The 26,085-nt window shown below is 53.6% G+C and overlaps 10 protein-coding genes across 10 annotated transcripts; 6 read left to right on the forward strand and 4 right to left on the reverse strand.

The window, feature by feature from the left end:
• Positions 1–3: 3 nt before the first annotated feature.
• A1O7_02998 (uncharacterized protein) lies at positions 4–1,590 on the forward strand (the record flags this gene model as incomplete). The annotated part of the gene is made up of 1 exon (XM_007757024.1): positions 4–1,590. One exon carries the CDS (start codon positions 4–6, stop codon positions 1,588–1,590), a length of 1,587 nt encoding a protein of 528 aa, XP_007755214.1.
• A 3,661-nt stretch (positions 1,591–5,251) lies between these two features.
• Positions 5,252–7,105, forward strand: A1O7_02999 (uncharacterized protein; the record flags this gene model as incomplete). Its single annotated transcript, XM_007757025.1, has 1 exon — positions 5,252–7,105. The coding sequence occupies one exon, from the start codon at positions 5,252–5,254 to the stop codon at positions 7,103–7,105; it is 1,854 nt and encodes a 617-aa protein (XP_007755215.1).
• Positions 7,106–8,824: 1,719 nt separating this feature from the next.
• On the forward strand, positions 8,825–9,484 carry A1O7_03000 (uncharacterized protein; the record flags this gene model as incomplete). Its single annotated transcript, XM_007757026.1, has 1 exon — positions 8,825–9,484. The coding sequence occupies one exon, from the start codon at positions 8,825–8,827 to the stop codon at positions 9,482–9,484; it is 660 nt and encodes a 219-aa protein (XP_007755216.1).
• A 733-nt stretch (positions 9,485–10,217) lies between these two features.
• Positions 10,218–11,336, reverse strand: A1O7_03001 (eukaryotic translation initiation factor 3 subunit F; the record flags this gene model as incomplete). The annotated part of the gene is made up of 2 exons (XM_007757027.1): positions 10,218–11,153; positions 11,232–11,336. The coding sequence occupies 2 exons, from the start codon at positions 11,334–11,336 to the stop codon at positions 10,218–10,220; spliced, it is 1,041 nt and encodes a 346-aa protein (XP_007755217.1).
• Positions 11,337–11,692: 356 nt separating this feature from the next.
• A1O7_03002 (uncharacterized protein) lies at positions 11,693–14,044 on the forward strand (the record flags this gene model as incomplete). The annotated part of the gene is made up of 3 exons (XM_007757028.1): positions 11,693–11,926; positions 12,013–12,098; positions 12,154–14,044. The coding sequence occupies 3 exons, from the start codon at positions 11,693–11,695 to the stop codon at positions 14,042–14,044; spliced, it is 2,211 nt and encodes a 736-aa protein (XP_007755218.1).
• Positions 14,045–15,127: 1,083 nt separating this feature from the next.
• Positions 15,128–17,121, reverse strand: A1O7_03003 (ATP-dependent RNA helicase sub2; the record flags this gene model as incomplete). The annotated part of the gene is made up of 4 exons (XM_007757029.1): positions 15,128–15,434; positions 15,485–15,845; positions 15,902–16,312; positions 16,878–17,121. 4 exons carry the CDS (start codon positions 17,119–17,121, stop codon positions 15,128–15,130), a joined length of 1,323 nt encoding a protein of 440 aa, XP_007755219.1.
• Positions 17,122–17,584: 463 nt separating this feature from the next.
• A1O7_03004 (uncharacterized protein) lies at positions 17,585–18,061 on the forward strand (the record flags this gene model as incomplete). Its single annotated transcript, XM_007757030.1, has 1 exon — positions 17,585–18,061. A coding segment is annotated over one exon (477 nt), but the record flags the coding sequence as incomplete, so codon positions are not given.
• A 524-nt stretch (positions 18,062–18,585) lies between these two features.
• On the reverse strand, positions 18,586–19,185 carry A1O7_03005 (uncharacterized protein; the record flags this gene model as incomplete). The annotated part of the gene is made up of 2 exons (XM_007757031.1): positions 18,586–18,840; positions 18,895–19,185. The coding sequence occupies 2 exons, from the start codon at positions 19,183–19,185 to the stop codon at positions 18,586–18,588; spliced, it is 546 nt and encodes a 181-aa protein (XP_007755221.1).
• Positions 19,186–20,761: 1,576 nt separating this feature from the next.
• A1O7_03006 (uncharacterized protein) lies at positions 20,762–21,715 on the forward strand (the record flags this gene model as incomplete). Its single annotated transcript, XM_007757032.1, has 1 exon — positions 20,762–21,715. One exon carries the CDS (start codon positions 20,762–20,764, stop codon positions 21,713–21,715), a length of 954 nt encoding a protein of 317 aa, XP_007755222.1.
• Positions 21,716–22,578: 863 nt separating this feature from the next.
• Positions 22,579–24,920, reverse strand: A1O7_03007 (NEK protein kinase; the record flags this gene model as incomplete). Its single annotated transcript, XM_007757033.1, has 3 exons — positions 22,579–24,717; positions 24,766–24,818; positions 24,869–24,920. 3 exons carry the CDS (start codon positions 24,918–24,920, stop codon positions 22,579–22,581), a joined length of 2,244 nt encoding a protein of 747 aa, XP_007755223.1.
• Between the last annotated feature and the right edge of the window lie 1,165 nt (positions 24,921–26,085).

Raw genomic sequence — 26,085 nt, forward strand, 5'->3', positions numbered from 1 at the left:
ATCATGCTCGGATGTCTTGTCGACAGTGGTCGCAGGACTCTTCTGATGCTCTCCCTTGATATCCTCTTTCCTCGAGACTGGAGACTTCGGTGTGAATGTCTTTGTTTCTTGGATCAGGCATACCGAGACGAGATCGATGCGGACGTCTACCTCCAAGAACTATTCGCGCAGCAGATCGAGCGGGTCTCGCGCATTTGGACATGGCCGTCGGACACCAAACGTTTTCCCTGGTACTTCCTGGTCCTTTTCCTGCGGCACAATAGCCCCGAGCATATCGAGAACATCATCGACACCATCATCGACAATTACCAGGACATATCACCACGAGTCATCTTAGTCATCGTCGACCACTTTACGAACCTTGGCGACACCGACCGAGCACTTGAATGGCTCTCGCGCATCCTCCCAGATCAGAGGGAGGAACATAAGGTGCGAATTCTTGAGCGTTGTGCCAACCTTATTTCCATCGACACAATTGACGAGTCTGACTCTGTGGCCAATTTCAGGGCACTGCCTAAACTTGTTGGACTCGGCCTGCCAATGAATGTCAAAGTACACAACCGCATCCTAGAACGAGCACTCGAGCTAGGTAGGCCGGAAGTGGCATGGGAAGTCTTTCGTTTTATGGAGGCTAGAGATATATGTGTTGAAGCCAACGGCTACCTGATGCTACTCAAGAATAGCTTTGAGCAGAATGACCGCGAGAAGCTGGATGCGATGATGTCTTCTATCCACAGACACGAGGACCTTTATCAGTATCCTTATCTGGTGACATACATGATGAATATTGTGAGGGTGGTTTGCGCGATCGACCGCAAACTATCCCCCGAGACGTCCGTTTCACATCTCCTGGCCATATATGGCAAAGCTTACGATAGGACGCCCCTTGTCAAGCTCGGTATTGTCAACGCAGTTCCGCCTCAGCACAATCTGCAGAAAGGCCTCGAGCAGCCTCCGCCAGCGGTCCTGGGATTCACTATCTGGGCTTATGTACTCTGCCAACGCGACGAACGCATCGTCTCCGCATTGTGGTTCTGGATAATGCACATGATCAAACAGCAGGATGAGACCATTCTTGCTTGCGCAAAACATGACGTCATGTGGAATGGATTCATCCATTTCTATGCAAGGAGTCGGTTCTTTTTACGGAAGGCGGTCTATGTGGTTGAAACTATGATGGATCATGACCTATGCATGCCGACCGAGCGAAGCTGGAGCGAACTACTTTGCGGCTTTTTGAAGCATGGCGAGGAGGAGACTGCGGCAAAGATCTGGCACATGATGTTGGCCCGGGAGGTCCATCCAACCGAGAAGGGCTGGGCATTCTTGCTCGAGAACTACGACCAGACTCGGCTTGCCGACTTGGTGAAACACTGTATCGATGAACGCCAAATGCCCCAAGGGATGGACAAAGTCCTGGGCTGGCAGGCTTCGAACACAGTCATTGAGGAGGCACCAACAGAGGCCGAGGCTAAGGCAGCCCAGCAAGCGAGTCAAGGTGTCGATGAGAACAAGGTGCTTGAGAGCGAGACTGAGATTGAAGGCGGCAATGCAATCCCGGCTCTTGCAGGCAGGAGTGTGTATCAATAGTACATGTATGATGGTGTACTCGTATCACCACCTCGGTAGATATAGCTGCAGGAGTTACTCGCTGCAGAGATGAGTGTATTGGTTTCCAGTACTCCATATATGTCCAATGCTGGGATCCTGGCCGCGCCCCGTTGCGCCTCGTTGCGCCCTGCTACGGTTGTGATGCACTTGGGCCGGGCCCTGCCTTCGGCTAGTTTAGCCTCTTAAAATCGTGGCTTGGGCGTCAACGACTGACCTCCCTTCCATTTGCGATGGCAGCCAATCGGGGAAGTCGCACATTTCTCTAGCGTTGCGGCTTCTCCAGTTTCGAGTTGGGTATTTGAACCAGCCAAACCTCCCTTGAGCCTCACTCTTGAATCATCAATTACTTTCCTGTCAAAACAGCACCAAGCTGCGGATTCTCTTCAAAATATGAGCAATAGGTGCTGCAGACTCCGTCGCTTTTTAGCACCAAACAAAGTACCCATCGTTCCTACGTTGTAGTTGGGCCTTAGGTTTTAAGCCATCTGCTCCTTTCGCCCCGTCTTTCCGCTATCACCGCCAGGTCGCCACCCCGCCTATAAAGAGAAATTTCAAAGTCAACTGCATGTTGCTTGCCGTCGCTGTCGATATCGAAACTCGATTGCCGTGCATGGCGGACTGAACCATGGGAATGCGCCACGGCGGCACGCCATGTACTGTCCGGGCATCATGGTCTAATCTCTCCGGTGAGTCTATGTATTCCTTACTTCGGCGTGTATAGCTCGCCGGCTTCCGCCCAACTGCTACAAAGATGAGTCAATGGTAAAAGGTCTGATTGATCACCGTCAGTCAGCGGTTACTTGTCGTGAGGGCTGCTTCTGCATGCTGATACGGTAACATGCAACCGCCCGAGTCGCGTCCATGGGCACGCGCGTCCTTACAAGCCCTCCGTCCTGTGGGCACAGTAATCAGGCTAGAATGGTGTGCTCTGAGCGATTAGACTCCATCATTGGAGATTTTGTGTAAAGGAACAAACCAACGCTGCTAATATGGGGCACACATCTTAAATTCAGCATGGATGTTTCTGTCAATGGCAGCAGCGTACATTGCCCATGGATTCCATACATCGCAGGACGGAGTTCTAGTTTGGATCGCTGGGAGCACATGGTCTCTATGAGCCCTCTACGCGTTCACGTGCTCTGACGGCATCCTGCAGCGAGAGCGCTCCCTCTTCGTCATAGCAACCTTACCGACGCAAAGTGAAGACCCAGAAAAACTGAAAAGACCTGAGGCAATGGACTTTCAAAGCTGTGTTTCTTTTACGTCGAAACTGGTGGGCATCAATTGCTAACACGCGTGTCTGAATAGGTTTCATTTGCCCTCACCCGGTGTCCGAGGACTATGTTGAGATGACACTCTCTTGCGCAGATTACAGCAAGTCAATATGCCCAGAGATGGTGGCTTCAAGAACTCAACCGGAGTGGACTACTCGCCCCCGTCTCCTGCCAACAATTCCTCTGGGCCCAGTCGGCCATTGACTCCGGTCGCACCTGAGAATTCAAACCCAGCATACACGCTGAAGCCCGCAAATTCCGTTAAGGGAGCATATTCAGATGTTGCCAAATCCCAAGCAAAGATCTTCGACCAACTACCACCAACCGCGCCCCGTCTAATGAGGCAAAATATTAGCCCACCTCCATTGCGACGAGCGGATTCTCATAGGGACGCTGGATCGCGTAACTCGGAACGCGTTGAATCTTCCAGACCGTGCCAATCCCGTTATGGCAGTGACCTCGAGACATCTGAAAGAGCCCGTGTGGATGATTCTTACCGACCATTACCTCCACACCGACTGGACGTGAGCTGGGCCGACTACGGCATCATAGTTCCGTCTACGGATGCCAGGTCCCTCCGCTATTTGGACGATACGCTTAAATCATGCAATTTCTCCTGGAGAGATAATGTGAATCAGCCCAGAGTCAACACTTCCTTGATCAAGGTGGGCGAGGGTGGAACTGGTCAAGACACAATGACTTTTCGGAACAAGCATGGGTCAAGAGAGAATAAGTCCAGTAACCACGATCACAAGGAAGAAGAGCATTTAGAGAGTCGAGCGCAAGAAGGGATACAGAAAGGCTCGGGATTGCCTCACCCTAAAACCAGGTTCAACAAGCCGTCACGGCACGATACCTACCCTTCACACCTCAGTCCTCCACGTGACTGCCGTCCTTATGCACATACAGCCGTCCGCGATGATGTGGCGGCTCGAGAGCATGATTTGCATCTCCGACCAATCGAGCCGCCGGAATGCCAATCCTTCCTTGAGCAGCAAGTGGACGGTATGGGCCTCTACTCTACTTCACGTGTGGCACACCTTCACAATTCAAATCTAACCCCAAAATCACCTCTTTCGATACCACTCGATGCACGACTATCAACCGATCTGGCCACAAAGCCTCCTCTGTTTGCGCAGATGGTCATGGAAGGAGAGAAATACAAGCACATCACCTGTCCGAGCTGGCAACACAGCGGCTGCCGCCTCATAGAGGCTCATTGCATCTTTGCACACAAAATCACGGGCCGTGCAGCCCCTCGCGGCGACGAAAAGGAAGCTAAAGATTTTACTTGTCCGCGATGGCAAGAAGATTCATGCACCCTGCAGGCAGGGAAGTGTAAGTATGCACACAAAGACACTGGTCTCTACGTGGGCATCGATGGAAAAGCATCACTCAAACATATTACCTGCTGGTATTGGAAATTTAAAGGGAGATGCAGATTATCCGGTCCGCGTTGCCTCTACGCCCATGCAGAGACTGGAGTGCTTGCCTGGCAGCCCATCAAAGACTCCAGTGGATATCCAGGGTCGAACTCTCTTAAGGGTTTTATGTGTCCGCGCTTCGAGGCAGGTGGCCGATGCCAATTCCAATGTAGTGGCACATGCCCCTACACTCACAACTGGTCGGCAAAATCATGTCACGAGCACTACAATAGGGATCAAGTTATCCATTCACGCAAGTGTGATTCTGCTGGCCAGTCATTACCTTCTGGTGTAACACCTACAGATACAGAATGTCCTCCGCGAAACTGCAAGGAAAGCGGTCATCCAACCGCCAGTCCACCAATTTCCGGACAAGAAGCACTACAGAGTCCTCTAAGAACGAAAGACAAAGCGAGCACTCCACCAATTCAGCCACAGCCTTCGCTTCCCGTTATCACCGCCTTGCCACCCCCTGATGCTCTCGAGCAAGAATTAGCACGGCGGGCACGCAATGCGCGTAAAACAGATCCTGCCCGGCACCCATTGACACAGTCTGAACTTGAGGGAGCATTCTTACTTTGCTCCTTGGGACAGTCTACGTCGACAACCAGCACTGCATACGCAGCTTCAGAACATATCACAGAGAGCCGGCCAGCTCGCACTAGGAGTGGCGGGGCGGCTAGACGAGGCGGTTTGTTGTGCCGCCCGCTCTTGGGCAGAAACAAAACGGAAGCCACCTCTGTAAAGGACGCTGTGCAGCACGTTAATCCAGTTCCGGACGCGGTAATGAAATTTACTGCAGACACGGAGACTCAGATCTTGGACAGGTGCATTTCGAAATCTCCCACGTCAGCAGCTCCTTCAATAACGTTGAAGAGATGCGGGTCGTGCAATCGACCGCTCTACAGTACAGGAGGCCATTGCAAGCGCTGCTTAGCCAAGATGGACGAACTGAGGCCTCGGAAGGATAAAGCTCCCGACGAGGGAGACCGCGACGTGTCCTGCATTAAGACGCGGCCACAGGACACGACGCCTGATTATACCTCAGGTTCGCCTCTGCCAGGGCCATCACTAGGGGATGTTCAGACCATTGATCAGGCATCTGTCACACCAGATGTATCAGGCCAGGAAAGAGCAGGTGATAATCCACGTAAGCGATCGGTCAAAGAGGATGTCATGTTCGTATTGAACAAGCGACAGAAAGGTTCTCACAACGTACGAGAAGCTGCTATCGCCAACCTCCGTCAAGGATGTCGGAAACCAGCAGGTAATCACCCGGCTGGCATGCCGGACACCGAGTCCCCTAAGGAATGTCGATATCTTTCTAAGAATTCGACAATCTCCGGACCACAGGAGAAAGCAGCCTCAGAACGAATTTTCACTGTTGAAGCTACCACGCCATCACCTGTGCAGCAGGATGGCCTCACAGAGGCAGAACGTGACCTGTTCCCGAGGAATGCCGCGACGTCTAAGACGGAGACAGCTGGCAAGGCAAAATTCTCTGAGCGCGTTGACGGGAAACATGGGCTTGCTCCCGGCACTGAATTGCGTACCAGGTCGCCGACTGGAGGCATGTGGCAATCTGGCTCCGTGGTCAGCAATCAGATCGATGAAGAGGACGATTCTACGGATTCGATGGAGTGCGAGTCGTTCGCCCATGACTCTGTGTCACAAGCGCCCGATTTGATTACGCCCAATGAGCAGAGAGCGACCTCAGAGGCTACAGACGAGATCATTGGGGAGAAACATGCCATTGAAGGTGCTGATCACGTGTCGGTGATGCGGCTTCACGACATCGAAAATACAGCTAGCGAATCGCCCGACAGTGAGGATGAATTCATACCGGCGGACTCTTCCTACAATAAGCACGAAGAAGACGACGAGCAGCCAGACCAAACGACGCACCATCGGCCTCCAAACTCGGGTCGTGGCTCGAGGAATTCACGATCGGCTGAATCCACGACCGCTGCGGCAAGTAATACGAGCGCCTCAGACGCGCAGTCGCCCTCGACGTTTGATACAAGAGGACGGCTTAGCCCAAGCGCTTCCCCACTCACGACGCCCCCTGATTCGCGGAGCGTTTCTCGCCCAAGAATCGAGGGCAGGAAAACGGCCGATCTCAAAGAAGATGAGGCGGGAGCAATTGAAAAATTGAAAGCCATGGGCGTCATGTTCGAGTCTGATTCTGAGGACGAGGATCAAGAAATGGAAGGCGACGATTTCCAACCACTTCCTCCATCACGTGTCGACCCACTGTGGCAACGACCCGACAGATCTCGCAACTTATTCGAAATTGACCCCTCCCTCGACATGACAGACCCGGCTAACCGCTTAACAGCGGTCGGGATCTTACCCTCCAGTACGAGACCGTCGAAAAAGAAATTGATGGGTAACCTCCTTGTGTATCAGTGCGCCGAACACAAAAAGAGATTTGGCAATCCTCATCAAGAAGTGCGCCGCTACCCGGAAGAAGCACCAGTCACTACGGTCGTACAGCTGGGCATCGATTTCGACACACCAGGAGATCCGCAGGTCAAGATGGAGAAGGCTACCATGACGTTTCGAGAGTTTCTAGGTGCGCCGACGTATCCAGTCATCGAGGCGAGGAAGGACCAACTTGTATTCCGTGAGAAGGAGCCGGTGCAGCAGCTTGCCGGGAGGAATGGAAGGACGAGACGGAAGATGGAGATGGATATCTTTCCTTTTGTGGACGGCGGCACCCAAGTCAATCAATTGAATGGCGTGCGGCTTTTGGGAGCGCGGCGGCGTCATCGGACGGCGGGCCACCAAGATTGAGCGAGAAGTGAAGAAAAAGTTTTCCTTGTAACAAAATCCGGTTTTTGCAATCGGTAGGCCAGGGGCCGCGGTGACGATACCCATGACGCGATGATTTCTTGCACGGTTGTTCTCTTCCAAATGATGGCCTGGAATTGTGGTTGATATTGGGCTGGAGTGGGACATGGCACTGCTCATGTATGAAAGAGCGACTGAGTTCATTTATAGGACCAAAGATTCTCCGGCGGGAGAACAGGACTCGATGTAACATGGCATTGCGCGTACAGGTCCTCGAATTGGGTTCGGGGGGCGTATCTAAGTAGTGCTTTGTCGTTGTTTCCGGATGCTTTCCTGAGCCGTGAATTCACAATACATGTATATTGAGAAGAACAAGCGTGTTGATGTAAAGATCATTCGGGGGACAGTCTCGGATTCCGTCCTAGTAGCCCAGCATGATCGAGCACTGTGCTCTCCTTATCAGCGAAAGACCGAGTAGAAAGAGGCCCGACTCGGCACGTTGGGACATAGACGTCAAGGCCCACTCTCACAACAGATGGGACGGCAAGCACTTTCGTCTACTAGAGACTGGAGGATTGCACTCTCAGGAGGGCGGCACTTGAAGGATCCACAACTTACCGCCATAGCAACACAGATGATACTAACGTACGGACTTAGCCGTTCCCCTATGCGCGCGCATTTCCAGAATACTCCCAACGCCCTGCTCGTGATCAACCATTGATTAGCATACATCGCTTGCTGTGGGAATCACATCACAGACATTCAGACCGACTGTCCGGCGAGGCGAGGGTTGGGCGTGTAGGGACAAGAGTACGCGCGAGGTGGCACGCTTACCCGTCTTTATTCCGATCCATGAGTGAAGGGGCCATCGAGTGCACGTAGGTGGACGTGCAGACTAGGAGGATGATCACCAGGAGGAGGGACTGGAAGTTGAATATCGCTGTCTGTGATTCAAGGCGTGTGAGTTAGTCGGTTTTGTCTGTGCCAGGCGTTCAATTCAGCAATATCTGTCTGGATGGTTCCGGCTCCACGTTGTGCAGGGGAATCTCGCTCCATTTACTGGGGCGCAGGAAATCGAATGTGGTGGCATGGCTCGCTGGTCTGGCTTTGGCTGGCTGGGGAACTACACGTACCATCTTGCCCGGGCTGGTTTTCTGTCTTATCAAAGGTTGGTGGGATCAAGGCATGAGAAGATGAACGGGAGGCGGACGGGCGACTGAGGAAGAGGAGAAAGAGGTTGAATGTGTTGGATATCCTGTTTGATCTATCGTCCAGCGTAAGAGTAGAAAGACAGCCAGTCTCGAGGATGCGGATGTTGAAAGGTGGTTTATTGAGAGTTGATCCGGCGCCGTGGGCGGAAAGTTTCGCCTAATTACTGGGTGGCTTGTACTCCGTACTCGTACCTCGTACTCCGTACACAGTACTTGGCAACCGGGCCGTGTCTGCGCTTGCGCCTGCTTCGGGTATGATTCCCCGTATCAGCGAGTACTGTGAGGCGTGCGGAGCACTGCCACATCCCTCTTGGTCGTGTGGTCGTTGTGAATCGACTGTCACTTCGGAGAGGCACCTACATGCATTGCTGGACTATGCCTCCACGTCAAATGTGACACGTGTGGCTCATGAGAGTGTGAACTTCTCCACTGACTTGCGGTCTACATTCCTGGAGTGGCCGTCAACCGACCTCTTCCATCTCCATCTCCTCATCTAAGCCCATCCACCACAATGGAACCACGTGCCCGCGCCGGCAGGCACAAGAACAACCTGAACTTTGGGCCCGAGCTGTCTTCCCTCCTTTACGCCTACGGTGCACCTACCCATCCGGATATCGTACACCCGCTGGGTTCCTCCTCGCGCCAATACCTCTCCGGCCCGCCCACACCCAACACAACACACCCGCCCACACCGTTTACACAGCCCTTCCCGGAGACCTTGCGCGTGCTGGATGAAATGCTCACGGACTTCATCATCGAAACGTGCCACGATGCCGTCTCCGTCGCTACGTACTCCGGCCGGGCGAAACTCAAGCTCTCGGACTTCGAATTCGTGCTGCGGCGCGATTCTATCAAGTTGGGGAGAGTGCAGGAGATGTTCAAGAAGAAGCGGGACATCGACAACAAGAAGAAGCTCTTCGATACCAATGAGGGGCGGGAGGGCACGAAGTTGGCGGTCGGGGATTTGGTCAATCTCGGCGAGGTTGTGGGGGAGGAAGGCACAGGGAAGGGAAAGGGTAGGGGAAGAGGACGGAGGAGGAAGAGGGACCGAGAGGAGGCGGAGGGGGGAAGTACGCTCAATGAAGCTGGGAAGGAGACGACGCCGGGTGCCCGCAGCGAGGAAGATGGTGAAGAGAGGGCAACTAAAAGGGCGAGGAGCGACGTGGGTTGAAGAAGGGGGTTGAAGGAAAGAAACCTCTCAAGGCCGGAGCAGTCCACGTCACAAGGGGCGAGAGGGCGTCGAACCTGTTCCATGCATGGGCCCAGTCGCAGATCGGTCGACCTGGACGTTCTCCCGCTTCGCTCGCAGGGACATCAGCGTCAGTTGAAACCTGCTTACAACATGGCGCCTCTCCGGCTGCCTCGATTACAGTGCTGCTCTTGGTCCTCAATCCACCAGCACACCACCTGAGTCGAAGGTCGAATTGACCTGCTTATCTGGGTTTGACGCGGAGTCGAAAACACAATGGCCCCTCTACGTGGCAATGTCAGTTAACTAGCTTGGTTATCACGCGACGGAAAGCCAAGCTACAGGTCAGACCGAAGAACGACAAGGCCAACATGGCTCATTCGTGAACCCAGTTCGGACTGGGCGATCTATCTGTGCAAGCATATTCCAGCATGCATGCATACTTTTCAACCTCTTCCTCTAGGCCATGGTATGCCTCCATCCCGGCGTCAGAGGTCATTACCATTTTCCAGCGACCACAACCAGCTTCGAGCCGAGCATCGCTCGATCTGGGCATCTCGTTCACCACCTGGAAATGGTAAAGCCATGTCCTTCCGGAGAAAATCTCCGCACCATTTCTGACATGTCCTGTGAACATCACTGCCGATACCTCAAGAGCGTTTTCATAGCCGCCAAATGGAAGAATGCTGCTGTCGCGCCACAGGTCTCTCCTATTCTAGGCCATCGAGAAACTCTCGGCTCTGTTCTGTCTCTGCTGTCCACCTTGTCTATTCTGTCTCCGGTCGCCTCGCCCTTCCTTGTTGTCACCCTGTTGTCCACCTTCTCCGCCACCCATGGTCAGTTGTGCGGTCGCTAATCTGTTCGACAAATCCATCTGTGTTCGGATCATATTGGCGAGGTATGAGACGGTTAGTACATCCTGAATATGGTTGTTAAAGTCCTTCTCAATTTCGGCCGGTTCGACCTTTGGCGCCAAAGCCAGCGTGTTGAGCAGGAATTGTCCCAACGCAGTAGACGGCTCCGCTTCCTCCTCAATGACATTCTCCACGTACTTGGCCACTCGATCCAGCATGCCCAGCGTGTCCTCAAGTGACTTCTCGAGGTTCTCGATATCTGTAAGTATCGTCGCCGTCCTGCTCTCACTATCCTTCGCCGTCTCCACGGCCTGTAAGCCGGCGCGGTCGGCCTCGCCGTAGTTCACCATGTAAGGAATCGGAATGAACGCCGCGGAGTCGGCCGCCCGTTCAGGACTGACGCCCACGGGGGACGAAATATACGTCCTGACCTCGACGTCCTGGCCCGGCTGGCTCGAAACCGTAACATGCACGGCTGGATACGGAAACGTGCCCTCCCCTTGGCTGCTGTAGTGATTCTGGATCAAGGCGGAAAAGGTGTTCAGCTCCGAACTCGTCGCGTACCATCCGACCAGCACTTCCTTGGGGTTTGCGCGCAGGTGCAAGGCGAGCATGGCCTTTTGATATTCCATGTCCACCTCGACTTGGTCGGTGGTTTCGGTGTGTGGGACGGCAAAGGACGAGTGCACTACCACCTGGGATTCATCTGCGTCGGAGCGCGTGCCTAGTAATGTGCCGATGACTCGTTGTTGGTCTGGAGGACGGCGAAGGCAGTGGTCGAGGATCGAGAAGAGAGCCTGTAGACATCGGTGTTAGTTTCGAGATCGGTAATCGCGACAGCATGTAGCGCTGTATCCTTCTCCGACGTAACGTACTTGCGGTTGGATCACGACTCGAAGAGGCGCTGTTGTGGGTTGTGCGCCGACTGCGGCGGGACCGAGAGGACGGCTGAGGTGGAGGAAGCCATCTTGTTCAGCCATGCTGGGCGAGAGAAAGTCGATCTAGGTGGTGTCACGAGGGGGAGCACCTCTCTCTTGTTTCAGGTGAGAGGCCGAGTGTTGTGGTGGCTCTCGGATGAAATACGCTCTGGTGGGTCAGTTGTCGAGTGAAATTTGGGCTCAGCCTTGCCAAAATTCAAGCGAGGCTGAATGTGGGCTGCGGGAGGGTGGGCATTGGCGCTAAGGCGGTTGATTGAGCGGATCTAATCTAATCTTAACGCCGGCGATGCATCGACATGACGAACAATTGCACTTCTTCCCTTCCTCTTTTCCTCGATTCCTCCACGCCCTGCTGTTGCCACTGGCTTCTACTTCCCCTCCACAACAGGGTTGATACAATGACTGCGAATGGACTCCTCCGCAAAGACCAACTCGAGCGCAATCTGTTCGATGAGAGGAAACTAATCGAAGAGGGGATTCTCAAGGAAGACAATCCCCTCGATTTCAGCGTCAACTTCCAGAAGTTATGCGATGCGTGTAGACGAGGCGACCTCAAGGTCTGCCAGGAGATGATTCAGGAGGGAACCAATATTAATGCAAAGGATCAGTACGATTATACGCCTTTGATTCTGGTAAGTCTTGTTTTAGGGGTCGTGGGCAATCGCTTGTCGCCACCCTACCATATTTTGTCGGTGAAGCGTCTGCTGACTTCCGGAAGGCTAGCTTATGCGGACATTATGAAGTTGTCCAGTTATTGCTTGAGTCTGGCGCACTCTGCGAGCGTGATACATTCCAGGGCGAAAGGTACCACTCGAGTCCACTTCGACAGGCAAGCCACGAGACACTAACTCTGTCGTAGGTGTCTATATAATGCATTAAACGACCGGATACGAAACTTACTACTACAATACGACTACTCGAAAACCACAGATCCCTTACAGCCATTAGCATCACATCTGGTCTCCTTGCTGACCCGAGACCATCCCAAGACATACGACATCATGGTCATCACCACCAGCGAAACCTTCTACCTCCACAAATTCATCCTCTCAGCCCGGTCACCTTACTTCCGGAGCAAACTCGCCCAAGCACCAGAAACCAAAGTCTGGAAACCAGCACCCACGATTCCACCGCAATCGCTTGCAATCGCTTTGAGGCACTTGTACCTCGGAGAAATCCCACGAGATCTCGGCGGCGGTCCTGGCACAGGCTTCACCGACTCGGAAATCCTCGCCGGTGTGGACCGAATCAGCAAGCATCTTGAGATCCAGAATCTCTCACAATTAATACTCGACAGCAATGACCGTAGATTGGCACGACAACGGCGCCAGGATGAAGTACAGAGAGGTCGTGACCAGCTCGAACAATGGTTCCGCGACAACGTACTCAAACACGCCATCGAGATCGAAACCTCCCGGGCAGACGATATAAAATGGGACCGCAACAACGGCATCTTCGCAGACATCCTCCTCCGCGCCGACGAGGACGAAGAGGAAGCTGAAGATGGAGGAGATGTACCCGGATCAACAAACAGAGACCTTGAACGTCAATCCTCGACCAACGCCCTCGGCATTCCCATATCCCACTCAGACCGGTCGCGCTCGCCCTCTCGTACACGTAAACCTCGCCGCTCGAAAATCTACCCCACCCACAAGGCCATGCTCATGCGCTCGGAATTCTTCAACACAATGTTCTCGTCGTCCTTCCTCGAAGCTCAACCAACCCCACATCTCCAGATCGTCTCGATAGACTGCTCGCCTGCCGTGCTCGAGATCATCCTCGCGTTCTTGTACACTGAGAAAGCCGACTTTGGACTAGACATCGCCGTGGACGTGCTTTTCGCGGCGGACATGCTGTTTTTGGAGAAGGTCAAAGCCAAAGCCGCGTTGGTGATTAGTTCCCTGGGCAATGGGAGTGCAGTTGCGATGCCCGCTTCCACGGCCCTGTCACCTGAAATCGTGGACCATGAGAACGTATCCCATTCGCAGCCGCTACCAGAGCAGCGTCCCAGCGACTCCCAATCCGTGGACGACGAACTAGACATCTACGAAATCCTCCGTGCAGCCTGGCTCACGCGCGTCCAGCGCCTCGAGGAATTCGCCGCCCGGTACATTGCCTATCGGCTGGAAGCCTTCATCGACACGCCCGAGTTCGCGGAACTGGTCAAAGAGAGCGCCGAGCGTATCACCCGCAGAGAAGAAACCGACAGTATCGAACTGCTAGATGATATTCGGTACTACTTAAGCGAGCGATTCCGGCTCCGATTCGAGGACTCTGGGCTCGAGGACGTCATGGACGAGGAGGCAGCCATGGCGGAGGCGGTTGCACAGTCGCACACCGAGTCTCAAACTCAAGAGCGGACCAAGAACGGTGGTGCAGAAGACGCGCACGCGAAGCCCCCTCAGCCCCTGCCGCGCTGGGGCACCGATCCCAAACACCCCCACGAAGACGAAGGCGTCGACATGTCCGCGGCAATCTCTAGCACAACGTCGACACCTTCAACAGCATCCTCCTCCGTCCCCGCCACCGCCTCCGCTGCGCCGTCTACATCTACAGACCTCGATCGAGATCCAAATCCAAATCTCAACAACCCAGACCAGCAATCCATCCAAGCCCTCCTCGCCTCCGGGGCCGTCCGCACCCTCGACGGCGAATTGGCGGGCGACGAATTCGCAGCCATGGCGGTAGATTACCAGATCCTGCTGGGCAAGATCGACCGGTTGCTCGAAAAGTTGAAGCTGGATGCATAAACTGCTGAGCAAAGATCGACCGGTTGCTCGAGAAGTTTGAAGATGAATGCATAAACTACAAACTACTAAAAGGGGCCAGGGCTGGATGGGATGTCCTTGGTCTTCCTCCCTGCTGGCGCCGCAAATATAGAGAGACCCATATATACACCATACAGAGAGACCGAGAGGCCCTCGTCCTAGATTGACTATATACTTGACGCTAAGATGGGATAGATGACAAAAAGACTATATTTATATCGTTCTACTACTCCGTACAGTCTTTTCCATGAACCCGTCCAACGAAACACGCCATGTGGTTCCCCCGCCGCTCTATGTAAAACCATTACAAGAATACACAGGAGGTACCTGTATTCTCACACGCCTAGGACATGGTGTCGTAAAAGGTCAGCAACCTTTCTGATGAGTAAAGAAGGAATGCCGCCGCTGACACTTTTATATCAGGGTAGCGCCAAGTTCCATCTCACGACTTTATGGAACGCCTGAGTATATACTGAGTGTTGGGTAGCTTCTGAACCGTTCGAAGCCAGGAGTACTACTCAGTACAGTCTATCCTTCCAATGGAATCGCCAGATGAAAACTTAGCACTAAACTAATACCGGGTATGAGCAGCGACGCTCTCTTTGGCGCATTACTGGAAAGCTGCTAACCTGTTTGCACCATGTCCCTCACCGATTGACGGTACGGAGTACCCTCCTGTGTATTGCTGTACGGGCTGCATAGAGCGGCGGGGGACCACAAAGCGTGCTTCGGTAGACGAATTCAAGGAAAGACTGTAGTAAGTGCTAGCTCTAGTGGTTGAATTGGTGGATCGCCAGCAGGAGGCAATGGGAAAGAGGCAGGAATCTTGGGTGATATCAAGATCGCGTTTCAGTAGCGTCAGTCTAGGATCTCACAAGACAAGACTAGCTCTAGTCATGCAAGCTCTCATAGCGATCAATTTGCATTGTGGTCCCTTTTTCGTGTCCTGAAGCTAGCTTCCTCTCCAGCAATTTGGTAATACAGCATACATCCATGGTGACTGTCGGCCTCCAACTTCCCGTCCACCGGCACAAAATGTCACTGTTCGTTCCGCCCTTTCACTGTCTAAGACGCCATGTACGTGCTCGAGTCGACGCCGCCCTCCGGATAAGCCGGCACCTGGGCATCGAATCTCTTTTCAATCTCCTTGAGCACCTGCTCGTCCTGCTCGCTGCTGACAAAGCTGATACTGAGACCCTTGGTTCCGAACCGACCAGCGCGACCAACACGATGCAGGTAAGAATCAGCATCAGCAGGCAGGTCGTAGTTGATGGCAAGATTGATACGTTCGATATCAATACCACGGCCGAAGACATCGGTAGCAACGCAGATACGCTTGTTGAATTCCTTGAATTCCTTGTAGCGCTTGATCCTGAAGGAAAGATTAGAACGGTGAATGGCCTGGTTTCGCCGTGGACTTACCGCTCCTCTTGACTGACACCGGAGTGCACGGCAATGCTGGGGAAATTGCATTCGCGCAGCAACTTGTCGAGCTCGGTCGCACGAAGTGTGCTCTTGACAAAGATGATGACTTGGTTGAATTCGAGGCTGTCCAGCAAGTCATTGAGCTTGCGGTTCTTCTCGCCTTCGCTGAGCTTGATGGAATATTGTTGAAGGCCGTGGAGGGTGAGCTTCGTCTCATCGTCTACGAAGACCTCGAGAGGATTCCTCATGAACTTCCGGCAGATAGGTCGAATCTCTTGAGGGAGAGTGGCGCTGAACATCATGACCTGCTTCTCGGTGGGAGTGGCTCGGAAGATTTCTTGGACGTCGCGGCGCATATCTGTGAATTGGCTGTGAGAAACAAGTATCTGGAGAAGGTCGGGTCGCATTGCTTACCGATCTGGTCGAGCATCTTGTCGCATTCATCGAGCACAAACGCCTTAACATTGCGGAGTGAAAGATACTTGTCGCGGACAAGAGCATTAAGACGACCCGGAGTGCCGACAATGATGTTTGGGAACGACTCCTTGTTCTTGAGGAGCTCAATGTCTTTCTGGATTGGTGTACCACCGTAGAAGACCGCCGTCTTCACATCGGGTAGATACTTGCTGAATCGAGCGTATTCGTTCTTGATCTGATAGGCGAGTTCTCGGGTATGGCACATGACCAGCACCGAACATTCGCCAGGAACAGGTTCCAGTTGATGCAGAGTTGTCAGGACGAAAACTGCCGTCTTACCAAGACCTGACTTGGCTTGGCAGAGGATGTCGACACTGAGGAGAGCCTGTGGAATACACTTTTGTTGGACTGCAGGAGACCGACGATGTTAGACTTTGTTCGACAATGAATGTGTGAAGACGACAAAAGAGCATCGCAGGTCGATCCGTCCATCTCCCGAATACACACAGTCCAGATGTAGCAAGCGCAGGCTTATGAATTCCATCTCTCCAGTGGCTCTGTTAATGAGCCAGCAACAGCGCAACTCCAGGACAGCTCTTCTCCTGCGAAGTCACAGCGTAGGTTTGGCTGTTACCCGGTGCCATGCAACCGTGTTTGGCAGCAATTCTCAGCATGTCAACTCGGAAATGCTCCTGCGAGCATTCTGCTGTCGCTAACAACGATCTGGATTTGCGACTTTCTTGGAAGGTGCCGTCAGACGGCATCAGGCAGTGGCATTCTATTGCCCGCCATGCTTCGACCGTGGTACCACTGGCTGGAAGCCGTCGCATCCGCGGAGAGAGGCAGTGTCATGTATCTTGCTCATCTTGCTTTGCTCTTCTTTTCTTGTTTGGAGATGGACGGACGCGCTCGCGCAGGAAGAACCAGGAGGGTGGATATACGTCTTGCTTGCAGGGATGGATGAATGACTAACCCTCCGATGGATGTTCGAAACCGCAGTCGGTGATGGCACGGAGCAGCTCGCCCTTGAGCAGGAAGTCTCTGAAGCCGGTCGAATGAATGCCGACGTAACTGCCTTTTCCTTTGTCGGTCGTTTTTCCTCCGCTGACTGTTAGATCACCCTTCTTCGTAGCGCCATTCGTGGCACCGGCGGCCGGCGCCTCGGGTGCTTGGAGCTCCTCGTCAGAGTAGTCGATGAGATCCTCTTCGGCAGACATGGTGGATGAAGTGATCGGTGAGGCTGAAGATGGCCTCGAGGGTTGAGGGAAGAGAGGGTGAGGCGAGACCCAAGGGGTTGTCTAGAAGATCGCAATAACCAAGGCGATGAGATTTTCGATGATACAGCCAGGCAGGATCCTGTAAGAACCGCAATGCGACAGGTTTGATGGGGTGGTGAGAAAGAGAATGATGGGTTGCGGACAAAGAAGTGAGAAAGAGATGATGCTGAGGTGCGAATGTTTTCGGCTGTTTTCAGCGCCCCGGAAGGAGCGAGCCAAAAAGGCAGCCGCGCAAAACTCGCCAAGCCGTGATTAGTCATGCACAGCCTTGTCCCTACTCACCCACTGTTGCACAATGGTTATTCTTGTGAATTTTGACTGCTTTCACCCACAAACACCACCGCAAGGAAGACCACCATGTGTATTGGCCACAGAACTGTCAGCCAGCCACATTATCCCAACAATGGCTAAAGACAAACCAGCCAAAAGTGGCGGTCCCGGTGTGTCCCAGAAACATCTACACTCGAGACTCTCGTTCCTTCACCAGGCTGCATCATATCTAGCCATGGCGAGCACTGGGACCTCAAATGAAAACCGTAATTCAAGTGTCGTGGCGGGCGCCTCTACGATAGGCGGGCATACACCTTCATCACCGTCGAATGATGCAAGCCGACTTCTCATGCATGTTCGTGGAGTGTCTCGAAAATCACAGATCCGCCTTTCACCAAACGTGAAGCATTCCATCTGCAAGCGGTGCGACGCTCTCCTCATTCCAGGGCGGACATGCAGTGAATCTATTACCAATCCAAGCAAGAATGGGAAGAAAGTGTGGGCAGATATTCTCGAGATCAAGTGCCACAGATGCAATACCATCAAGCGATTTCCGGTGGGGACGAAGAGGGATTGGGCGGATCAAGCGAAATTGGAGCCAAGGGCAGAGGAATGTTGATCATCACCATTCATCAAGTCGATATCGATCGTCTGGTTCGACGCGCTTGTTCTCAGAGGTTACCGTGCCTGAACGTGTCTCTTTTGCGGCGTGAGCCTCGACACCTGTAGCAGAATTATAATCACATCATAGCTTCCAAATACTGTTTTCAAGTCGGCCAGTCAAATGCACAAAAAATTCGCCATCGGATCGTCCTCCAGCGCCGGGAAAAAGCAAGTACTTGGTGTGATACGGTAACAGATGACCCGTTGATACTCGTACAGTTCATCAAACGTGAGTTCGTAAATCCATGACCAGCCGCGAGGCTTCCATCTCTGCATTCGCCGTCGGAAAGGAAAGTGATAAGACAACATTGAAATCTGAGGATGGCCGCGTGGAGTGGGACCTTAACCTCAAGAAGCGTAGAATGGTCGGAAATAGGGAGGGCCCGTTCATCGTTGCTTCGATGCCGGTCCTCTGTGTGGTTGTTGATCGAACACGTCAGAAATCCGAATCCTTCGCGAATGGCGGGGATTTCATCGTCGTCTGGCTCCCCCAGCGCCATGTCCACTTGGGCGACTGCGGTCGAGTTTTTCGCTGAGCTGATCAACGTTGTTTCTGATGGCTTTGATCTTGTCTCGGATCCGCTTGATCTTCTCGAATTCTTCTTCGAGAGTGTCTATGTCCTGCATGATCCGTCTCATTCTGGCAATCTCCTTGTCCGCATTTTGAATGGAAGTTCCCGCTCGACCGCTAGAATTTCTGACCGACTGCTCGGTGGCGTCTTCGAGCTAGCCAATTACGTTAGCCGGTATCCCAGTTTTCCTGGTGGTAGTATTTCATACCTCTTCTATGCGCCGCTGAATGGTCCTCATGACGTTCTCCAGATGCGCATGTAGAGCTTGCAAACTGTGGGGATCCAGCATAATGCGACCGGGTATGCTTTGACTGCTGGCGGCACTGACCGCCCGGGAACTAGGCTGTGACTGCCGGCTGGTGCCACGACCACGGTCAGCCGGGGCGCCGCTTTGGTGGCTGCGTTGTGCCATGATTTGCTGCTGGTGTTGGAGGGTCAACAGCTCGGCTTGAGTAAACACGCCCAGAGCAGAACCGGCGACTGACTGAGGCGCGGACATGGACGTCCCGAGCGGACAACAGAGACAGTCGTGGAAGCGACCAATCTAGGCGTTGTGGCAGTTGAGCTTCGACAGGTAGCCGTGAGGGTCAGACGGCACATAGCACTTCTGGGAGCTGATAGGTGTGCGGGATGCCGTCAAGAGTGGTGCAAGAGACACCGGACAGCGAACGAGCTGCGAGATATGGCAGTCGGGATGAGCCTGGTCATTGTAGCTTGAGCGTATCAGTCGAGCGCGTCGCTGGCCACCGCAGAGCCTCAAGGTTTGGCGAAGCGCTCGTAATTTCACCGTCTCAAACGAGCCCGCCGATTCTGCTCGGCCTCAGACTCTGGCGGCTGCGCTTGTGTCTTTCTTATTTTTTGACGGTGAGCAGCACGGGAACAGGGGGCCCAGGCCTGGTCAGGCTAAGAGGGGTAGGACGGTGGTCGGCAGAGCAGTAGCAGTTGAAGACGGCGGGTAACAAAGCGACGAGTTAGAGACTAGGCGCGGATGCGGAACGGGGAGCGGGGATTGCAACGGTCGAGACGGTTGAGGAGGGAGGATGTTTCATCGCCTGCAACGATGACCAGGCGAGTAAGAAGGAATGGATACCACGCACATACAAGCCCTGGAAAGGAGAAGGTCGAAGCTGAGCTGAGCTGATCCAGCAACTGTGCGAGAGGAGAGGAAAACAGGAGCGCGGATATTGTTGTAACTTCGCCTTTAGTGTCGAGTACCTTCAGCGGGCAGTCTAGTGCCTGGCTACTGTGAGCAGCAGGTGACTGGCATTCAATAACTTAGTATGCTATGGCAGGATGGGGGGACCAAGGGTGCCATTGGCTACGCCGCGATGCATTTGAGTATGAGAGGAGGGTCGTTTCGTGGGGCAGCATGGTTGAGAGCGAGTAGCAACCGACGGCCGAGACGAGGGTGTGGCTGTTGTTTCTTGATTTGACCCAATTCCGAAGTCACAACGAGCGGAGTGGTGGTAGGAACGTGGGCGCTATGTTATGCCGTCTCTGAGATACTTGACGCTCTCTTCACGCTGTAAGAAAGATCGCCTGTGCTGGTGCTGCTGCTGGTGCTGTGCTGGGCTTCTACTCCCGCGAAGTCCCTCTGCACCGACGTTCTCCAGATGAACACAAATTGCACCACGAGCCGCACTTAGTTCATGCACCCCGTCACTCAGACGCCGTGTTGCACGACCTGTGACAGCTGTGATTGAGCTTGATTTGCATTCGGCCTGCAGAGGCTCGTGTGTCGGGTTCCTCAAGTAGCAGTCATTGTTCTTGACGAAGTAGCTGCGTGCACCACTGCAAGGCTACTGCAGGCTGTCCAGCTCTCTGCACCTCTTCTGATCTTCACCCTGCAGCCTGCAGACGACAACCCGCCTGTCGGGATTCGTCTGCTCCTGACCGGTGAGACCCAACGTTCCATGGGTGGTGCGCAAGTTGCTGCAGACAGCCTACCGATCGTACACTAATTCCCCCGAATGTTTGGCATCTGACGTCGTGGTGCAGCTCCGAAGGCGAGCACTCTGAATAATCTGGTTCCATACACATACAAGCCCGTGCCTTGCCACTAAGCTCCCGACGCGATGGCCAAAGACAAAGAAAGATCAATCAACCCTGCGCAGCAGCAGCGAAAGCTTGAAAAGGCGAAGCAGCTGAAAAAGAGTCGAGCAGAACTGCAAGCGAGACGCAATGAGAAACTGGCGCGTCGAAACCCCGAGCGCATCCAGCGCCAGATTGACGACATCAAGGCTCTCGAGGCGGCCGGCGACATCAAACCACGCGAACGAGCGATTCTACAAGACCTCGAGCGAGACCTGAAAGCTATCAGGAAAGCACGGGAAGCACTGGGCGAGAAAGCGCCAACATACGGTGGGGGTCACCGAAGAAGAGAAGGTGATGGCGATAATAATGTTTTGGGCAAGAGGCGGCACGACGGCAAACGCAAACATTATCAGCGACGAGAATCGTCAGGCAGCGACACAGACGACTCTGTCCGCCGTATCCCTATGCCAGAAGACACTCCTCCGCCGCTTCCCAGAGAATCCAGACGCTATTTCCCGCGCAAAGAAGACGAGACCCGCGCCCCACAACCCGATACCGCGCTGCCACCAAGACCAGGCCCTGTGCCAGTGGTGAAGACGACGTACGAAAGTGCTCCCCAGGTCCGCGACTTGCGCAAAGAAGCCGTCAACAGATTCGTGCCAGATGTTGTCCGCAAAATGCAGCAAGCCGCCAAAGTGGGGCCGACGGGTCGGTTGCTGGAGCCTGAGGAGTTGGACAGGTTAGAGGCCGAAGGATATCTAGGACGGACGGATCAGAAGACGCAGGAGTCGGTGGGGATCCCGGAAGATCAGGAAAACGCGAGGAAGCTCGCTGAAGAAGAAGCACGCTTTCTCCGAGAATTGGAGGCGCAAGATCAGGACACGGCTAGTCAAGTAGATGAGGATGTCCGACTTGAGGTCGGCACAGTCGATCGAAGTGATCAGAGACCCAGCCGGCATGTCGAGATGGAGGAGGTGGAGGATGAGGACATATAATAATACTGTCCTTCTAGGGCTCTTTATTCGTCATGTCCAACTCCGTCCTGCTTTCCCCCACGTTGCAGAGTCCCAGACCCATTCATGCCGGAACAATCTTCCCCTATCTCACCTTGTCGGTGACTATTACTCGATCCTGGACTATGGAGATCTCGATTCAATTCGTCGTTTGCGGGCGTCAAGAGCCACCCAACAAGCCAAAGAATCATTTGATATGTGTGATACGACCCTGGCGGCGATGGGTTCTTCCTTCACTAGGCTCAGAGCCGATGTCAACTAAGGTGTACAAAAGGGCTCCGTTTTGTGGTCGAAACCCTGATCTAAGCAAGACCAGGCGCCCTCTGAGCGACCACAGGACCATCCAATGCACAGTGCAAGCTCTATTCTCCTCACTAGATACAATTGACGGTCATCCTTCCCAGTACTAGTGAGCAATCACGCCTCGTTCGCCGAGGTCATACTGCGCATCCATGTTGGCATCTTGCAAGAGGCTATCCAGACCGTCATGCTCGCACCAAAGCAAGTCGTGTACAAGCATTTCCAAATAAATTCAAAGCCCCCGATTGTCCTAAAGCAAAAAGAGTACTTCGAGGAGTCTGTACTCGTAAAGACGTGGTGGCTTCGTCGCTGTACGGGCAAGTTCGACTTCGTCGAGGCAGTCTGACCGGCACACTCGTGCCGACAGTCCTTTCAAATCCGCCGGCCAGAGACGCCTCACCACAACCAGATGGCGGCAAGGACGTCGGGTCGCGGCACCTGTTATCCACCTCCATCCGTAGGCCATCGGAGTGATACGTTCGTTGACACATGAAGGTCGTCAGATCATTCCCCCTATCCGACATTGACATAAGAAAGACGCTTCATCACCGTATAAGCCGTATTTGCTTGACGTCCTTCTTCAAGAACGGACTCGGCATCTCATCTCCACAAATCTCGGGGTCCCAGATGGGAACAGGGGGAAGGTCCTTTTCAGCAACCCTCGCCTTCACCGGTACGCATCCAGCGCGCGCTTGATGCAGTTCGACGCGCGTCCGGCCTGCGACGCCCAACCCACCCGCCGGGTCGTTACCACCTGCAAGCTTGCTGCGGAGCCCGCCGCCTATAGTTGCTGCTCGTCTCAAAGGGCTCGTGCTTCCCTCTTCCGCAATGGCATGTTCCCTCAGGTCGTTGCGACTTGGGATCTTGCTGAGGCGTCGGTTAGGACTTGTAGCCTTGATTGCAGTGGGTTTGAGATCACAGTCCGTTGCATTTCGCGGAATACCGTTGATGGAATTGGCAACTTTTGCTGAAGCAATTCCAGCTCTCACTTGTGCAGCCGTGTTAGCTGACGGGAACAATGCGGGCTTCGTCATCAATTTCTGCATGGTCGCCGTTGTGTTCTGCCTCGTGATGACAGGTCGGTTCTTCAACGGCAAAGGATTCTTGAAGGGATCAGTGTCTGCTACCTTTGCTTTTGGTCTCGTAGGGCTGGACAAATCAGGGAACTCATCATCTTCCGAGTCGTCAGCAGGATTGATATTTTCCTCATCCGATGAGTATGCCAACCGAGGCTCCCAACGAGTCTTCTGACGTGCTGCTTCGGCAAAGATGTTCTTTGCGCCTGTGGCGGTGACTGTTGTGTTGGCGGTCGCTTGAGCTGTAGCATTTCTGCGAGGTGATAGAGCAAGGGATGAAATAGACATCGGTGATGGTTCAGACATTTGCACATCAACTGGTGAGTCAAATGTCGTCTTGGACCGGGCAAATGGAGTCTTCGTCTTTTTGGGTGGCGGCTTCGTGGAACTCACTGGCGACAGGATTGAGAGGTCTGATAAGTCTGTGATATCGGTTGTTGACGGGAAGTCTTCCTCGCCAGCCGTGTTGAATGATGAGCTCGGGTTCAAGTTCTCTTTGTTGTAGACCGGTCCAGGAGGATTGCGAATATCTCTTAGCGCTGTACCTTCAATTGAGGGTTTCTGTCTTGACAAAACCTGTGCTGCGCGCTCCTCAACCTCCTTGTCGAACTTCTTGCGTAGTCTCTCCAGCTCCACCTGGACTTGTCTGTCAATTTCGAGTCGGGCCTTGAGTTCCCACTCGCGACGTAGCTGGGAGTCGATCTCATGTTTCAGGACAGCACGATCTGCTTCAAGTGCCGACAGTCTTTCTTCTGCCTGTCTGATCTTGTGCTCCGCAACCTCCTCCCGGGTCTTTAAGCCTTGGCCAAGCGCGACCATCTCTTGCTGCCTGCGCGCAAGCCAGATGTAAGGCACTGTTAACAGAGAACTGGTGTCAGGACGTTGTCTCTGATTTGTCTTGAGACAATGCGCGATGACGTTGGCGAGATCTTTGGAATACACGTCGGGAATAGGTGGGAAGTCTCCTTTGCGGATCCGCTGAACAAGCTGTAGGTGGGTGTTGGCGTTGAATGGTGGTTCCTTGGTGCAGAGTTCGTACATTATGCACCCTAGCGACCAGATGTCGGAGTAGAGGGTGTACTTCTCCCCAGCACAGATCTCTGGTGACATGTAGAAGGGTGTTCCGACATAGGTTGACGCAAAATCATGCGACTGAATCATCTTCGACAGCCCAAAGTCACCTAGCTTCACAGATTGGTCCGCACCCAGGAAGATATTCTCCGGTTTGAGGTCGCGATGGAGGATCATCTTGCCCTTGGTGGATGGCGGAAGCACCTGTCTGGAAAAATCACTTCCGGCTTCAGGCGGGTTGACTCCATAGTGGCATCGGTAGAGAGCGGTAACGATCTGGCTGAATATCCTCCACACGAATTCTTCCTTTGCGAATTCCTTCTTCCGCTTCAGGTCCTTGATCACCGTGCCCAAGTCACCGCCGCCACAGTATTCCATGTAGAGGTACAGCTCCTGCGTCTGTTTGAGGTGTTCGCGGTGGAAGTAGCCGACTATGTTCGGGTGGTTGAGCGACGAAAGGATGGAGAACTCGGCGTGCAGCTGGTCACGTTCCTTCTGGGACATCTTGAGATAATTGATCTCTTTGCGGCACAAGACCTGCGGCCAGTCAGTAGAGGCCAGGTGCACTGCGTTGGAGCGGCGTACGTGTCCATCTTGTCTCCGGTGTACTTTACGGATGATTCCGAAGGCGCCGCGACCTAGGCGATGTGAGTGATGGTGAGCAGAACTCAGAGAGTCTTGAAGTTACCAATGATTTCTTTGACTTCGTACTTGTCATTGTCGGCAGCTTCGAGGGCCATGGCGCTTGCCTTGTCGACAGGTTGCGAATAAGAAGGCAAGCGCAATCTGGAACTTGCTGATATGGCTATGGAAGGAACATTCCAGGACAATAACTAACAGCACAGCATAAGAAAAGACTGGGTGCTTGCTTGCAGATAGTGCAGCCAACGTTAGAGATGATGTACACAAATGACGAGTGGTGCAGAGCGAGGCAATTCATTATTTACCCAGTCGTTGCCCCGCAACGCGACGGCACTGTGAAATACCCCCCCAGCAGCATGTTGCCCATATCAGGTGCCGGTTTGTGCTTGAGATTCACAACAACATGCAATCCAGCTCCACCTGTCGTGAATTGTGGCTGGCTTCCTCCGATTGCAGGACCAAATCGACTCGTTGTGTCAACACCAGTGCGTCTGGCTGAAGGTCGGGTTCGCGCGGGATCACCAAGAATCCACGGCTCACCGCTACGCGACGTTTGGCTACTGTATTTCACTCTAACGAAGGACACGCCCCCATCAGGCTATACATTGGAGCAATGGGTCCAATGTCGGGTACGGGTTGCAGCAGCTACACAACGTTCTCGTTCGCCTCGCGCAAGTCCCAGGCTTTGCGTGGTTGTCACGGACAAATTGTGAACAACAAGTGTGCGCGCCCGGATCCGCCAATAGCATTTGAACATGAAGTTTATGACAATAAGGACAGTGTCTCCTTAGGAGAGGAACCGGACTGGTACTGCCTACTGATTGTATGACAGCTTCATCCCTTCAGCCAGCCGACCTTCCCCACACAAGCCCATAATAACACGCTCACAGCATCTGAGATGCTGGACCGGCGCACGTGATTCAGCCTTACATCTGAGGCTCCCATGTTGCGTATCCAAAGAGACATGGACTAAGCCTGTGTTTAACAGAGGGGCCAGGATCGACAGCCGATCGCCAATTGATCGCGGGATCAACCATCGCGACTGTGTCGCCTCGGGCGCACATCACCTCAGTACGGAAGGTGGTAAGCTATGTCCTGTGTATGCGGTGTTGGGACGATTTCTCGACCTGGGCACTGGGCCAATCGGGGCGTCCAGGACCAGTCGCCTCTCTGCGTCCAGAATGCGATAGGCAACCTAGACCGGGCTGTTGCGTGTTACTATGTTCTTATACCGTCGACCGTTGGTGCCGCGATAGATCTACG

This window comes from Cladophialophora yegresii (assembly GCF_000585515.1).
Source record: "Cladophialophora yegresii CBS 114405 chromosome Unknown aczIN-supercont1.2, whole genome shotgun sequence".
NCBI classification, from domain to species: Eukaryota; Fungi; Ascomycota; class Eurotiomycetes; order Chaetothyriales; family Herpotrichiellaceae; genus Cladophialophora; species Cladophialophora yegresii.